Below are 16,676 nucleotides of genomic sequence, written 5' to 3'. Positions count from 1 at the left end.
CTGTAACTATGGCTACTCTAAGTTGTTGACTTTATGGCAAAATATCAAATTCTAGATGAACTGACAACAAGGCAATAATGAAATCGGAGAGCTTCCCCTTTAAAAAAAACTACAATTTTAACATTATACCAAAATATGATACAGTCATATTCTAAAATGTACATACATATTTTCACATGGATTAGATCTACATCTCCCAAAGGGCAAATGCTCTCTTCTATAAATGAGATTGCAGGAGAATTGAGAACCCCGGTTTGATTTGTGCAGCCTAGCTAACCACTGAAGATAAACACCAGCACTGTTATAATTCAGTATGCAACTGAGCTAGTCTTCCATGCCAGCAGAGGGGGGAAAAATCCCTCTTCTTTTCTGAAGTTGCCCATCTTTATCCGTTTCTGTCGAATTGCCACAATTGCCCAGATAAAACATTTGAGAGTATGTCAGCTTTAATTAATGTAACATGACCTGATCATTTCCACAGTTAAGAATAAAGAAGTTTGCATTCTTCAAATCCAAAGCTCAACCTGGAGATTATGCTAAGTTGCTTCATTCATAGTCCATACTCCTCTGCTCATGTCAGAAGGACAGCATTTGTCCCCTCCAGTGATAAACAAATTATACATGAAATCAATTCCACTTCACAATCATTTTCCCTATTGGGTATTATCTTTCCTTCTCTGCTCCCTCCAGTTAAGCCCACATCCTGTAACTTGCTAATGAGCTGGGGGCTTTCTGTTCCAGGTGGCACCCCCTGCCTCGAAGTCATGACATTTCCCATTTCGAATGCTGCTGGCATTTTTCGACAGCTCCTGCTAACTAGCCTTTTTGACCTGCACTAAGAGGAACTCATCTGATCGAATCCTCTAACCTGCCAATCATTCCAGCAAATGATCTTCACAGTCACTCCCAAGGCAGGAACGGAAAAAAAAAAAAAAAAAAAAAAAGGAAATGCGAACAAGAGAATGAGGGAGTAGGCAAGTGGTTGCCTCTGCAGCTACCTAATGAGAATACTTTAAGTCTCTGAGGCAGCTGAAACACTGAAAAACTGGTGGGAAAATTAGGACACAACTGAATGCCTGGCTCTGTAATTACGGATTTCTTTCCATCCTGAGATCATTTTGGGAGCAACACCTCTGAGATGTGCCAGTTTCTAGAGAACACAAGAACACCCTACCTTACGCAGAGAAAATAGATTTATTTCTCCTGCCACTATCAATATGCAATTCTCTTAATCCCACTCTGCCAAACAGCATCCTTTGCAGAATTAATTATATGCTATAAGCTTGTTAAGTGTGCATTTATTTGTAAACTAGGGATGATTATCATGTTTGCCACAATGAAGAAAGGACCTTTTTTTTTTTTTTTCCCCAGGCATATTTTAAATGTTGCCAGCATTTAGGGGTGTTGATTTTTATCCATTTACATAAAAACAAACAGGTATGTTGGAGGCTGGCTTTGTGCTCAGGGAGGATTTAACACTGACAACATAGGATAATCTGGGCATTCCTAATTAATGGAGATAAAATAATTTTTTCCTTCCAGATTTTTTTCTTCTGTGCACAATCAGTTTATTTAGTGGGTTCCCAGCCCACAGAACAACCCAATTACTTTAGGAAGAAAGATCCAGTACACAGATCACCACTCTAGGTATCTCAGTATGAAGTAGATTTGTTGACCAAGGAATGATACAATATAACTATGTGTTATCATTATGCCATTGTATGTAATAATGTAAAATAAATACTGTACATGATTTAATTGCACATGATAATCACACATCTTTCGCCATTTATAGTAATTAGGCCAATAGCCCCATTTACAGTAATTATTATATGTAATTGAGGGCATTTTACTAATTGCATTGAAAATGATAATCCGGAGCAATTAAAAATCCAAGGGCACTATACATAATGCAAACTACATTAAAAGAATGGGGATAATTTAAAGGAAAAACACTTCACCCAATACGGAAGTTAACGGTGCAGTATTTGATTCCATGCTTGGCATACGTGGTGATACCTATTCTGAGATAAATTTCCATCCATTTCTGCAACTTCGGTATTGCTTTTGTTCTAGACCTTGTACATTATTTCCTTGGGTGGAAAAACAATCCTTTGACTAATCTATGATATTATCCTAACAACTCTAGGACTGTTGAAAAATCATTCTACTTGGCTGTGTGAGGGTACAGCATGTGCGCGCGCGCATGCGCGCGCGCACGTGTGTGTGTGCGCGCGTTGGTAAAGGAAACAGCTATCCTAAATTCCAAAGAAGACCCGGTAAATTATTCATTTGCACAACTAATTTGATGTTCTTAAAACCTTTATTCATAGAAGCATCTCAGAGTATTGCAAACATTTTGTTAAATATATTTGTAATAAGCTAAAATGTTTTAACTTTGTTAGACTTGAAATATATTTGGGTTGCAGTTTTCATTACATTTGCTATCTCTCTGGAATTTTAATCTGCCTAAGGACCTGAATCCCTGGCTTTTGTCCCACGTTCCCAGGGTCTATCCCTCCCTGATCCCACACCCTGTTTCTACCCAGACAAAGCTTCCATGTGAGGAATATCTCAGGAGTGATGAGCATCTGTGGGACAATGGGAATAGTTTCAAGCTTCTTTTTGCCTTCTCTTCTCGACATTGTCATTTAGACATTGTCCTCCATGCATTCAAATGTCATCCCAGACCATCAGCCCACTTCAACTCAAACAGCCTCCTTTTATGCTCAGACACTTCTTAGAGCATCCGCAGACCACAAAGACTGTCTAGTGGGACTCAGCAGCTATCCTGGTATTAATAATACAATACAGTGCACTTAGGGCATAGACGATTCCTTCTGTATCCCAAATTCATAAGAATCAACATTAAATGAAAGGGAAAAATAGAGCACCTGAACTGATTATAACTACTTGTTATATGTGACTGCTAACTTCATAATAGTTTGGCCAAGCATTCTCACAGATATCTTGCTTACCAGCCACATCACATCTTGTGCCCATTACTTATAAGAAAGCTTCATCCATATTATGCTGCTGGCTAAATAGTCCCTAAGAAATTAATTTGGGTTTTAAAAAGACAGAAGATGCAAGCTGCAGTGCCTTCCCCCACCCTCACTCCACAATTTGAAAGCTCATCTGACCTGGAAAATTGAATCACAGAAATACAGCTAATTTTTGAGAATCCATGGGCTGACGAACCAATTTGTGGAGCATCACCCCAGTTTCTTCTCTTTCAGCCATTTTGCTTTTAAAAACTCTCAAAGAAAGGAAAAAGAAAAGTAAGGGCAAAAAAACTACTGTTATTATTTTTTAATTTAAAAATATCACTCTGAATTCTGCTTTTAAGAAAAGCACACTGAAATAGTTAAAGGTTATGGAGCACCATGTAAGTAAAACTAATGGTTTAGAAAAATGCGCACGCACGTGTGTGTGTGTGTGTGTGTGTGTGTGTGTGTGTGTGTATGTATGAAAGAGAGAGCGAGAGGGAAGGACAGAGAGAAAATGAATATGATAAAGCAAATGTAGTAAAATGCAAACACGGGGGAAAGAAGGTGAAGGGTATCAGGACTTCTTTGTACCATTCTTGCAACTTTTCTAAAAGTCTGAAATTATGTCAATCTAAAAAAATACTTTAAAAAATGCACCCTGGATGAAGCATGATATATTTAACTTTATTTTCATTCTCCTTTGTGACAATCCCAGGACATAATTAAGCAGATTTAGACAGTAAAGGCCTTCGAGTCCTTTGCTAATCCATTCACAGGGTTGGTGGTGATGCAGGGTACGGATCAGAGGTGACTCAAGGAGAGGGAGGGGTGGAGGGACAGAGAAGGAAGGGAGAGAAGAGAAGGGACAAGCATCCTTAGCCTACTATTTTGCATCAGAGTTCAGAGGCGATGATAGACTCTCCAGGGTGGAGGGAAGCTAAGGAAAGGGGGGTGGAGGTGGGTCGGGAAACTAAACTGCCAACACTACAGCCTCTTCTCAATCTGGTGTTCATAACATGCATTATGCATCTTTGTTCACAGCACCGTCAATTTCCCGAATAAGATATATTTTTTCATCTGCAGCAATGTAGGGGTAATGACAAAAACCAGGGATTCTTTCAGTTAAAACCTGTGAGGAACACTAAGGTTTGTTTCCTCCTCTGCCTGTTATTTCCACAACTATTGTCAATTGCATGAGACAACAGAGATAATAAAACTGTACTTGTTTGGTAGGGGAAAAAAATAATCTGTAGGATCATGCAGAAAATAAGTTCTTGCAGGAAAAAACCCAGGAAACTTCCTGCTGCTAAAGGAAAGCTACAACGAATACTTGAATTTCCTACACTGTAGTAAGTATTAATGAGTATTATCTCCTTTTGTGTCTAGAGTTGAGAAAATGCAACATGGCTTAAAAAAACCTTTTGTCAAAAAATATCACACAATGATGAGGCTGTTATGCTATTAAAATTGGAATTTCCCTCTATATTTGTTTGATTTTTTTTTCCTTGGTAGTGTACAGGCCAGGCAAGGTGCCTTCTGGCTATACTCCTTGCTTTGTAGAAGCTTCAGAGACGGCTAAACCCAGAGCTCTCTCCTGAGGGGTTCCTTAAGAGAAGACTGGCCCCGTTCACAGCTCAGCTGACTGGATCAGGGCTCTGCGCTGGGCCCAGGACCATCTACAGTCAGCAGCTTAGGGAGTGACTGACACAAAAGCCTAGCTCAAAGCTTTGCTTTCCACTTCATGATGATGCCTACACCAATCAGAGCTGCTTCTGAGGAGGGTTTGAATCTGAGTAAAAGAGCTCACTGATAGACTGTCCTGGAAATAGAGGGATGAAGGGAAATGACAATAAGCAGGATTCATGAATAAGCAGACACAAGTCGGCGGAAATCATGAGATGAAGAGAAGAGGAAAATGTTAGCAGAGGCACAGCCAGAAAAAATTAGGCACCATAATGCCACAGCACAGAGGACAGCAACAGCTGGCTGCTTCCGCTGGAGCAGTTACTGGAGCTGGGGTGGTGGTGAAGGTGGTAGACAAAATAAAGCTACTGTTGGATTCTGATGGACACCCAGTCTTTGTGAGGCCTGTCTATAAAGCTGCGTAGACTGTCAGCCTTGTTCTGTCTAATTTCCCAAAGCAACCTCAACAAAGACCACTGTTAACTGAAGAAACCTGACCCTGTCTCCTTCCCCTGTAAGATCCTGACACCCACTCCCTCGTGGTCTTGCCCGTTCCCGCGGCACAGCTCTTTCTGTCATTCTCAATGATCTGTCTCTGTCCCTCTCCCTCTGCCGCCTGTTCTCTCACTTGAAGGCATCCCTTCCTCACACATTTTAAGCTTCTCTTAGACGGCTATAATCTATAACTGAAACATACTTTTACTGATTGTGTGCAGTTTAATTTTCCTGATTCCTTTTTTAAAAGGCAGGCAGGGGAAATGGGCTTCACCAGTACGATCCAGTAGAGTGTTCTGTGATGCTGGAAAGGTTCTGTATCTGCCCTGTCCCCAGGATGTGGCCACTAGTCATGTGTAGCTAATGAGCACTTGAAATGGGGGTCTGCTGCTGAGGAAACCAAATTTTAATTTAATTTTAATTAATTAAAAATTAAATGGAAATAGCCACACGTGGCCCGTGGGTTACCATGTTGGATAGCATAACTCTGCGCTATTCTTCCTTAAAAGAATAAGGAAGGGAAGGGAAGAGATGGATTTTCCTAGTTTGTTTTTATCCAGTCCTGATCCAAAAAGTTGATTATTTTACTTCATAAATATACAGTTCTTGAATATTTACTGAAGATTTCATCATATGTGATTCAAGGGCTACCTGCATTAACATTCTTTGGGGTCCTTCAAATTGCAGATTCATGGACCCCGGGAAACTGCACTTTTAAAAACTCCCCAGAGCTTGAGAACACCTGCTTTATTGAATGTTCAGATAATGATGCCAAAGCGTCTTTCTTATCCCTGTATTCAGCAAAAGGAGTTGACAGAGTGACCATGCAGTTCCCGTCTCAATTTAGAATGACTGGAAAATTAAGCTCAGCCTAGGGGCGTGTTTGGTATTGCTATATGCAAATATGTGATACAAATGGATGTGGTATTTGATAGCTTCTGGTCTTTTCTTTGGGAAAAATTTCAGTGCACATTTTAAGGCTCTCTCACACTTTAGGATGGTCTTACCCTTCAATGCTGATAAAAAGAGTGGGGACAATCTATGAAAGCATTAGTCTACTAGCAATTTGGCAGTAACAACACGTAGGAAGCACAGTATTCTGATCATCCAGCTGCACCTACCCCATTTTTAGCTTAGGTGCAGGGAGTTTTCTTTTCATTTAATCTGGTTATAAGACTATGAAACCAAAATTGCTTTCTGCTACAAAGAAAAATGCTTCTCATTAGCTTTTCCACTAAGGCCACTTTATGCAAATCCAGTATTATTAACTAAATAATTGAAGTGACCTTAGTATGCGAGTTTAGAAACAATTTGGCACTGAGGTATAGGAGGAAAGTTAGGGATTAGAACAGTTTTCCATCATTTCAAAAACAGAAGTGATACAATGCTTTTTTCACCCTGACTGTGCGCAACTCCCCAAAGAGAGGTGGCTGAAATGCCAGATTACAGTTTTACCCTCATTGGGCCCTCAACCTCTTTCCCATACCTCTTTTTCCCAATCTCTCTGGGCTTTACAAAGAATTGGGACTTTTGAGAAAAATTAAACATGCCACAGCTTGCTCTAAATAGTTAATTAATTCATCAACAACAAAATCAAAATCTAGGGAATTACATGTTTTTCTGTACAAATACCCTACTTATGTAGACTTTTTGCTCTGTCATATCTACAATATAGACATTAATATTCAGCTATTGGTCTGAATAAGTTCCACTGCACAGATGTATTAGGTCAATATATAGGCTGTACTACTTGATCTGTAAGATGACCTCATTTGAGTAAAATTAAAAACCCACAAAGGTGAGAAATTAAAATGGTTTCTTTTTCTGTTGGCTGACAGAAAACTCTTTGAATCCAGTTTCCCTGCAGCTTTTCCAAAAAAAGAAAAACTTAGATGTTTCCTCAATATAATGTTGACTCGAGTTGAGGTATTTGGATTTGGGAGAAAGCAACATACACGATAATATTAAAGCCTTAATATTTGATGTGAAAAGGAGGAAACTCAAAGGAAACATATTTGTATTATTATCAAATAATTCTAGAGGAAGGAGTTTGTATAACCTTAAATCTAGCTCGAAAGCAAAGAAAACACATTTTTGTAAAAGCTTTTCAAATACGGATGACTGAGGTTCTGAGCACCTCTTTACAAACCTCCTTTTTAATTAGCAATTTCTGAGACCTTACGGGCAGTGTTTCTGTCCAGTCAGCTTGATTTGATTTTGCAAGAAGTTGACCTGAAGCACCTTCTAGCAGCTTTGACTGGCTAGGTAGGCTCAGGTCAGAGAGATATTAAAAGAGCAGAGAAGAAAAGATACACAGCCCTGTGACTGAAAGTCAAGCTTGCCTGTGTGCCTGGGTGCGTGTGGTAGCACAAATAAAGTCCAACTTTGGTTTTGTTTTACTGAATGGGCTGCGGGATTTCTAAAGCCAGGTGCCCTCATTATGCAGGTTAAATACTTTAAAAAGCATATGCTACAAACCGCATCAATTAAAACTGTTCTCAGAACCAGGAGGTAACTCAGCCCACTCTTTGCGTGACCAACTGAAATTCAGAAAGGGAGTACAAACACCAGGGAGGGAGTGAACTTGTGCTTCTAGGTAGCTTTGTATCCAATGGGGAGAAATAACGTGAAGGATGAAGAATCTTACTCTTAAGTTGGAGGAGCAGGGAGTCTATAGCAACATTTTCTGACTGGCATTTATACGCCGTGTTTTACCTGGCCATCTTTCATTTCCATCATTCAAAAACCACCACCATATTCCTGAGAGGCCAAAATTGGCCCCACATTGATGAAGGCAACAGTGAAGTCCCCCACACAGCTCCAGGTTTTGGCAAATCACCCCTAAGATATGGTGGACAGCTCTATTCGTCCCTTTTGCCCTGCTGGCAATTCAGCCTATTAACATATTTCGTATTAAGAAGGAGAAAAAGGAAGAGGGGCTCTTGCAATGCTGTCTATCTCCTTCACTGGAACATGTAATTACTGAATATCCACATGAGCAAGGAACACATATGGGCTAGCAAATAAAAAGCCTTCCCCACAAAAAAGTGTGTTCTCCATTCGCTTCAGAGTTATGTTACATTAAACAGAAAGATATATATAGGCATAAAATTCCAAAAAAATTCCAGACTTTTCCATCTGGCAATAAAGACACAGCCTTTTCAGAAGTGGCTGTCTTCTGCTTGTTTCTGTGAAGCATGTGTGACTAGAACAGGCGACATGCTAGAGATTGCCTTGTTTAGATGACACTTTCTATCTGCAGAATAGCAGAGGTCAAGGAATCGAACAGGAAAAAAAAGAAAAGCTTCATCATGATAAGGTCTGTACTAGGGGCCAGGGAGGACTCAGAAGTGGGCTAAGTAGCCCACACGGCAGCTGAGCTAAACGAGGGAGCGCATGTTCTTTCCAAGGGAAGCAGCCACGATTCAGTTATACACACAAAATGCTCGCAGGAATGTGAGTGCAGTATTGCCAGAGTTGTTGATTTAAAAAAAAAAAAAGCTAAGAATCCAGACTTTGTGTAAAATCCCTCCATTTTAAAATGAGAGCAACTAATTTGAAGAATTGTGTGGGCCCAATAAGTAACTCTGTGACTTAGATACAGCCCAAGGTTAACCTTTCTCTAACCTCAATGAAGAATGTATGAGTAGTTACAATGATTTGCTTAGAACTGAAATGGTTTGTTTATGACTGCATAAATAAACTACAATTTTGGCTAGGATCCAGCAGGTACCTGAAAATACGACTAACTGTAGCCTCCTCGGTAGACTCCGTGAGGAAAGCCATAATGAACACAAGAGATTCACAGCACATGTAGGGGGGGACAAAAGGAATCTGAAATATTTCATTTAAAAGATCTATTCAATGTCTATTCATTGTTAGTTCCCAGGCAAAGGAGGTCACCTTACCTGTGCTTTCTTGAGAACGCTGTGCTCATCAGTGTTTGCTATTTGATAGACTTTTGCCATAACTATTGTTTTTCCCGAAGGCCCGCATGCTTTCTCCAGCTTCTGGCTGCAATCTTACGTTTGGGACAGTAAAAATAGAAGACACTGTGGACAGAATAGAGAGTTTCCATTTAAATATTTATAGATCATTTATAATCTTTCCTTGTAAACGTACACTGAGATGCAGTTTCACACATCCAGCCCGTAAAACATCATGGTATGTGTTGGGCTCTGAAATGTCCAGTGGTAATAGCCACAGACACAGTGACACAGATTTATACACACATACATCAGCATTGTCTGCCTTCCCTTCAGAACGACAGGGCGGTTGATATTCGTGCTCATATTTCTCTCATCTAGAACAACGAACTTGGGTTGGAAACAACATATCTTGCACTTCCTTCATGCCATTCTTTCATTAATGCACCGGAGAAATATTTATGGAGCCCCACACTGTTCTAGGTATCTTGGAATCCTGCAGTGTATAAACCAGAATGAAAAGAAATCCATGTTCTTGTTGATTCCATTCAGGGGAGACAGATGATAAATAACCAAATATATCAACTAGCAGTAAGTGTTATGAAAAAAAATAAAGCAGGGAAGAGAAACTGGAAATGCTGGGGTGGAAGAAGGTCAGTGAAGGCTTTCTTTTTTTTTTTCTTTTCTGTTTTTGAGTAGGTTCCACACACAGCATGGAACCCAGTGTGGGGCTTGAACTCACAACCCCGAGATCAAGACCTGAGCTGAAATCAAGAGTTGGATGCTTAACTGACTGAGCCACCCCGACGCCCCCAGGGCTTTCTTGATAAGGTACATTTGAGTGGAGACCCAAGGAGGTGAGAGAGCAAGGCAGGCACAAATCTAGAGAAAAAGCAAGCATAAACGATAGGAAGAAGAAAGAGCAAGGGCTGATCCAAGAAGCTAGATGAGAAGCAGGCAAAATGGAAGGCTATTGGTAAAATACAGGTGAGAGAAGATGGGGAGTGACTTGGGGCAGGGCAATAGCAGTGAAGAAGTGAGGAGTGGTGTGTCCTTGATCTCTTTGGAAGGGAGTGCCAACAGGGTCTGTGGAAGAACTGGGTTTGAGTGTGACAAAAGAAGAGGCGTCGAGGACACCTTCCATCAGTGGGAAGAACAATGTTGCCATTTATTGACAAGGGGGAGAGGACAGAAGGAGCAAGTCTGGGGGGAAGATCAATTCAATTTTGGTGATATTAAGTTCGAGATGCCTCCTAGAGGGCCAAATGGAGATGCTGAATAGTTGGCTGAATATGCAAGCCTGGAGTCAGGGAAGGTGGGACTGGAGATAGCAATTTGGAAGCTGTCAATGTAAGATGATACCTAAAATCATGAGACTGAATGAGATCACAGAGGCTCTGGGGAGTGTATGTAGACAGAAAGACCTGAGGATTATGCTCTAGAGCATGCTAAAAGTGAGAGGGCTGGCAGATGAGGAGAAATCCACAAAGAGGTCAGAAGAGGAGAGTGTAGGGAAGCAACAGGAAAGCCACGGGAGAGTCCTGTCCTGGAATCCAAGTGAAGGAAATGTTACTAGGAGGTGATAGTGGACAGTCGTGCTGAATTCTGTTGATGGATCTAGATGAAGGCTAGGGAAAGACTGATGGACAGAGACTTTAAGAACAGCAGTTCCGGTGTCTTGGGCATGAAAGCCTTGTTCAACGGGACTCAGGAGAGAATGGAAGTCTAGGAACTGGAACCAGTAAATGTATATGAACCGGGTGTGTTTGTTTTATTTTTAGGAAGATGGCATGAGGCTACATTAATGGCTATAATGTTGTTTTAGGATAATATACAGGACGTATATAGGATTGAGTAGGAAAACTCATAAACATCAGAGCTGGAAAGGTCTTAGGGATCACTGTGTCTCTAAATGAGAAATCAGTAACCCAAGGAGACCAAGGCACTTGCCCAAAGTTGCCCAGCTAGTTCCCAGGAGAGCTGAAGCTGGAATCCAGGTGGTCTGATTCCCAGTTTGGTGCTCTTCACACTGCACCAATTTGCTGGCCTTCTTTTACTGCAGATCTGAGTTTTGTGAATTAGCAAATGAATGTAATAAAATCAAGGACTCTGCGCTATGAAGTGTATTTTGTTCATTTACTTTGACAAGGGTAGTTCGGCTTCAATAATTTATGTAACTTGATAGTATACACAGGAGAATGCCCTGTGGTGTATTTGGGAAAAGTAATGAATTTCTTCTAAATCAGCCCTCCATTTCCTTCCCTGCAATTAAATTTCTGTGTAGAAGTGGGGCAAGGCTGTTGGGGTTTCAGAACAGAGGGAGAATGACGGGGTGCCACCAGAATTAGCCAGCTTTAACTACCAGATCCCCAGGTATCACTATTCTTGCTTGATGAATTCTTAATTCCCCCTTTGGCGACACGCTAACACATGACTTCTAAATTGTGGTATCATGTAAACTAGTGAGATTTTAAGGGACAGTATAGCAAAGAAAGTTATTATAGTGTTAAATGATCTTCCAAAGCAGAGAAGAGTCTGACATAAGCATATAACTTAATTTTTATGATGAATCCATGGAACAAATGCGGTACTTTGTGTAACCAAGATTCTAACAACACTTGATACCCTCCTCACAGAGTCGGATGTATTAAAGTAAGCCAAGAAGGCTCAAGCCCACTTTCAATTTATTTTTGTTCCAATTTTCTCCTTTTAACCTGGTTTTGCTTTCTGTTTGCATACATGTTTTCCTTTTGTGGACATTCTTTTAAAAACCGCTTTAAACTATTTTTAAGATGTAAGCACTATGGACTCAATTGTATCCCTCCCAAATTCTTATATTGAAACCTTAATCCCCAACGTGATGGTATCTGGAGACAGAGTCTTTGGGTAGTTATTAGAGTTACAGGAGTTCGTGAGGGTGGCGCCCACATGTATCAGGGTCTTCATACAAAGAGGAAGAGAGAGGGAGAGACTGTTCTCTCTGCCCTGTGAGGATATAGCGAGGTGGCTTTCTGCAAGCCAGGGAGAGGCTTCACCAGGAACAAAATACACCAGCACCTCTATCTTGGACATCCTAGCTTCCAGAACGAAGGGAAATAAATGGTAGTTGTTTAAGCCCTCACAGGCTAGGGTGTATTTTGTTACAGCAGCCTGAGCAGACTAATACAGTGAGGTTCTTGGATGTGATAAATCTAAACCAGTACTTGGTTGCTTAAGACGATCCATCTTATTTATTTATTTATTTATTTATTAGACAAGCCATTTCTTCATTCTGCAACACTTCTTCCCGGGTGGACCTCCTTTCAAATCTCTTTGGAAAAGGAAACACTTGAGGATATCACCCTCGCTGCTGCCGTTTGCCAGGTGGTGAGCTTTTATCAGACTCCATACTAATGAGAAATTTAATTTGAATAATTTCTAAATGTAGTCTGTAGAATATTAACCTAGATAACAGAGTCCCCGGAAACAGTCATTTCGCCTAAAAGAACTAGCTCCCAAAGTTTCCGAAGTCTAGGAATTTTGTTTTGTAAACATGTTTACAAGGACTACCACCTTGTTCTAAATGGAAACAACTATAGTATTTAATACTGGGATTGTCCTTTCTTGGGACTGGATTTATGCTTCATAATGATTATCTGCCAGACACAGAAATAGCATTTCTGTAACTCAAAATTGTTACCGGAGGCATTTAGCAGAATCTTGCTTTAAAAATATAATGATTTTTCATCTTTATTCTCCCCCCTTCAAAAGGTTTCACTGCTCCTGATGTTTAACGTTAATGCAAAGACGTGTTTCTGCCAATGAATATCGCCTTATGGTTATGCTTCTGCAAATAGCCTGCTGTGAGCTGATAAAGGGATTAATGCAGCCAAAATTCTTAATCTGTGAAATTACAAATTAAATTCTCATATTAAAAATACCACCCTGAGGTATTTTTTGTGGTTTTAATTCCCCTCTGGTGTTCTGCATACATTGTGCTTGTTAATGACGGGGACAAGGCTGTCTCCGGTGGCAGCCTGCTGCCGAGTGATAATGTGTAGGCATTTACTTACTGATAGAAACTGGATTTAACCACTGGCTGATAAACTAAGTGGCAAGTGGGTAATAAGTCCATATTAACAGAAAAGTACTACTACAGAATTCAGAATTGTAGACCATCAAAATCCTGGCTTAAACTCAATCATCGAGTCAGATGGGATTGAGATGTCACCAAGGAGGAGTGATATCAAGTTACAAGTTATACTAAACGAGAAAACAAACCATATGTTTGAATTTGATGAGCCATAAACTAATGAGCCCATTTGTATCTTTTTTTTCCAGTATAGAAAGATGTGTCACTATTTCATCATTTTTTCACATAAATTTCATCTTTAAACTAAAAAAAAAAATGGGAATAGCTGTCATAATGGTCAGTGGGTAGACTTTTAGAAAGAAAGTAGGGCAGAATATAGAATAAATATTGGTTGGGAATATACAAAATGTTAAAGAAGATTTACTAAGCATGGGGGAGTAGTGAGTAGTGGATTAATATATCTACAGACAGTTTAGGATAAAAAGAAATTCAAATTAAATGTGGGGTATCAAAAAAGATTTAGGGTAGAAATATGCAAGAGGAGTTATTACTTGAGACTTAGCTACAAAATAAAGGGTTCCTGTTGTCAAGGAGAATCTAATACTACAATGGGGGAAAAGCCTAAAGTCCAAGAGATTAAAGAAATAACTTTTTGTATGGCTACAGTAAGTGTGTACCTGAGGGTTAATAAATATATTATAAATACCTATGCATATAGGCAGTATATTAATTTTTAAGGTAGTCAGAAAAGAGTATGAGAAGGAATATTTCGAATTGGCATTTGGAAAGAATGCATCACCATCGAACAAAAATGTTCTTACTGCAATAGTGTCTTGCAAAATTTCACAAGAATTCTGTTTCACACTTTGGAAGAAAGATGAGATCCTCCCAGCCATAAATCTCCCAAATATTTAAAATGTAATTGAAAAAGGCTGTGTAAATATGAACGCTTTTGTAAAAACAAAACAAAAACCCACCCAGGAATGTGTTTTGTTTTAAAAGATCCAGAGAAGCACTGTCTGTATGAATACCAAGAGCGTTTGTAGTTGAAATGAATTACAAGTCTTTGGTTCTTACATGTCAATTCAGTGCATTAGCCAATTGCCAACTCTGCTCGTCAGCTCACTGCATAGCAGCCCTTTTTAACGTTATTGTTACAACCAAGATGGTCTCTAAGAATCAAACAAAAATGAATCATTTCTCCTCTGTGTACTGCAGCCAGTTAAAAAGTACGGCATGCATAAAGCACTAAATATGTAAATCATATTTTCCTTTTCCTTCATGACTGCTCAGATCATTCTTTTGGACACACACATAATCAAATACAAAGACATGCAGTTGCGGACTGCAGAGCAGAGATAGCAAAAAAGGAATCCATTTTCTTCCTCTGTCTGGTAAGCTAGCAATTGAATGGCAGGATTCCACTAAATAGATACACACATGACTCCCTTTTCCTCATTCTCTCTCTCTTTCTCACTGACTCTTCCCCCTCCCCCGTCTATAGATAGATGCACATACATATGTGTACATGTAATGCATAAGCAAACATACATAATCTTACACATGCACATATAAAAACATATGAATCCTCCTACAAGTACGTTGCACATAGATGCTAAAATGATATGCCTGCTTTGATTGGATGTCTCAGATTTGTCATACTCACTATCAGTCAGTTCCCATAGCCGTGGGGGCAGGTCACTAAAATACTCGTGGCTCAAGGCAGCCTGTGCTGATAGTCTGTTCTTTGGGGAACATTGTAGGAGCTTGGAGGCCAGATCCTCTGCATAATTCACATAGCTGAGCCTGAAAACACAAGCAAAAAAGAGAAATCAGATCAAACAAGAAAATCCACTAAGACAGACATAAAGCTCACCTAATTTTCCTGGACCTATTTATTCTTGGCCAAACCGAGTTAAATTACCTGCTGAAAATAAACAGCAGCAGAATTCATTTTGGTTCTTAGAGCATCTGTTAATCTAAACTAGCTTTTACTCTTGATATCCTCATCTCATTGATTTAAAATATTTCTACTATAAGTAAAAGGTTGATACCTTCAGGATAGAAGGTCCCAAGGTAGAAAATTTCAGGAGATAATTTATCAAATAGTTATCAGAATTTGCTCATAGAATCTATCTATTGCATACACATCTGGACACATTTATAGGAAAATTAATACAAAATAACTAGGAGAATTAAATAAAACTACTATTAAGTTCTTTAGTTATTAAAGTTACCTTTCATCTAGCAATTTACATTTTCTTACATTGAATATAAAATTATTGGCATAAGTACCCTGTCAAATATCAGCAATCATAATATTAACATGCAGGTTAATGAAGGGAATGTGTATAACCCAAATGGGGCTGAATTAATTCAAGATGACCATTAAAACACCAGTAGATAGAAAATATGTGTCTCATGATTACCAAAAAATCGGAGAAGTCAAATCTCCCACGTGGTACAACTTTCAAATGCATACCAGATCACACAGTCCAGCCCAGCCTTGCTTCTTATGGAATCTGTTTCATTGCTCAGTACGATTAAACCCAGATAATTAACATAAACATGATAATAAAAGTATTCCTGATAATGGTTGCCACTTATGGGTAGTTGAACGCGTGTCAGGCACCTTCCTAGGCACTTTCCACACATGCTCATATTTATTTGGTCTGCCAAGGGAACTCTGTCTCCATTTAATAGCAGTGCAAGCCAAGTGGCAGTCGGAAAGAGGTGTGGATTGCTCAATTAGCAGGTTGAGTGGATTTAAACCCACCTAGAATTAGTGGACTCTAAAGTGGTTTGCATTTATTACACTCTCAGATAGTTTCTAAAGGCAACCCACGGATTCCTGAGTTTCTACAATAAAAGCAATAGGGACACTGACTCTCTCAGAGAGCCAGAGAGTGTGAAAGCAAGTTCTATCTGCTGGTGAGCATTTTTTTCAAAAGTCTTGAAGCTACTTAACATACAGCCAATAAACTTTCCTCAATAACCAACAATTCTCCCGCTTCCCGTACTCAAGCAGCTCTTCAGCATTGATTTAAAGTTGTTATGGACGAGGGGAGGATTGGGAGTGAGGAAAAGGAAAGGAGGTAATGAATTTGGGTAAAGGAAGAAACATGGAAGGAGCAAAAAAAAATACTGCTCTGAAGACCCCACCTATGAGGGCTCTCTAGGTCTTCATATGTGAAAGTCTCATAGATGGGTTCAGTACTTGGCTGCCATAGTGGCTGTTTGTTTCTTTCCTTAAAGCAAACAAACAGATCAGTGGATTGGCTTTAAAAGTCTCTGCCTTGCAAAGACAAACTTGTCCACAAGAAAAGGAGGCATTCTCAAAATTCCCTACAGTTTTGGTTTTTTCCCCTTCTTTCCTTTAAGAGGGGCCGGGGCCATCCAAATTACTGCTGCCTTTTCCTAAGACTCTCATTATTATAAACTTTTCATTAGCATCTTTTAAACTACCAAATGCAAAGTTCGAGATAGGTAGACTACATGGTAAAAGCTGCA

At 39.6% G+C, this 16,676-nt stretch overlaps 1 protein-coding gene across 6 annotated transcripts in view; it reads right to left on the bottom strand.

The window, feature by feature from the left end:
- CDK14 (cyclin dependent kinase 14) overlaps nt 1-16,676 on the bottom strand; it is a 701,485-nt gene that overhangs the window by 98,155 nt on the left and 586,654 nt on the right. For all 6 annotated transcript variants that reach the window (XM_044386363.3, XM_044386367.3, XM_044386366.3 and 3 more), the window contains 2 exons: nt 14,833-14,972; nt 9,077-9,220 (listed from right to left, as the gene is read on the bottom strand). In XM_044386363.3, the coding sequence (XP_044242298.1) occupies nt 9,105-9,220; nt 14,833-14,972 (256 nt within the window). In that variant the 3' untranslated portion in view covers nt 9,077-9,104. The remainder of the gene's footprint in view (nt 1-9,076; nt 9,221-14,832; nt 14,973-16,676) is intronic.

The sequence above is a fragment of the Ursus arctos genome, unplaced genomic scaffold (genome assembly GCF_023065955.2).
Source record: "Ursus arctos isolate Adak ecotype North America unplaced genomic scaffold, UrsArc2.0 scaffold_3, whole genome shotgun sequence".
NCBI lineage: Eukaryota > Metazoa > Chordata > Mammalia > Carnivora > Ursidae > Ursus > Ursus arctos.
Note: the sequence above shows the minus strand (reverse complement) of the source record. Positions and strands in the feature narration are given on the sequence as shown.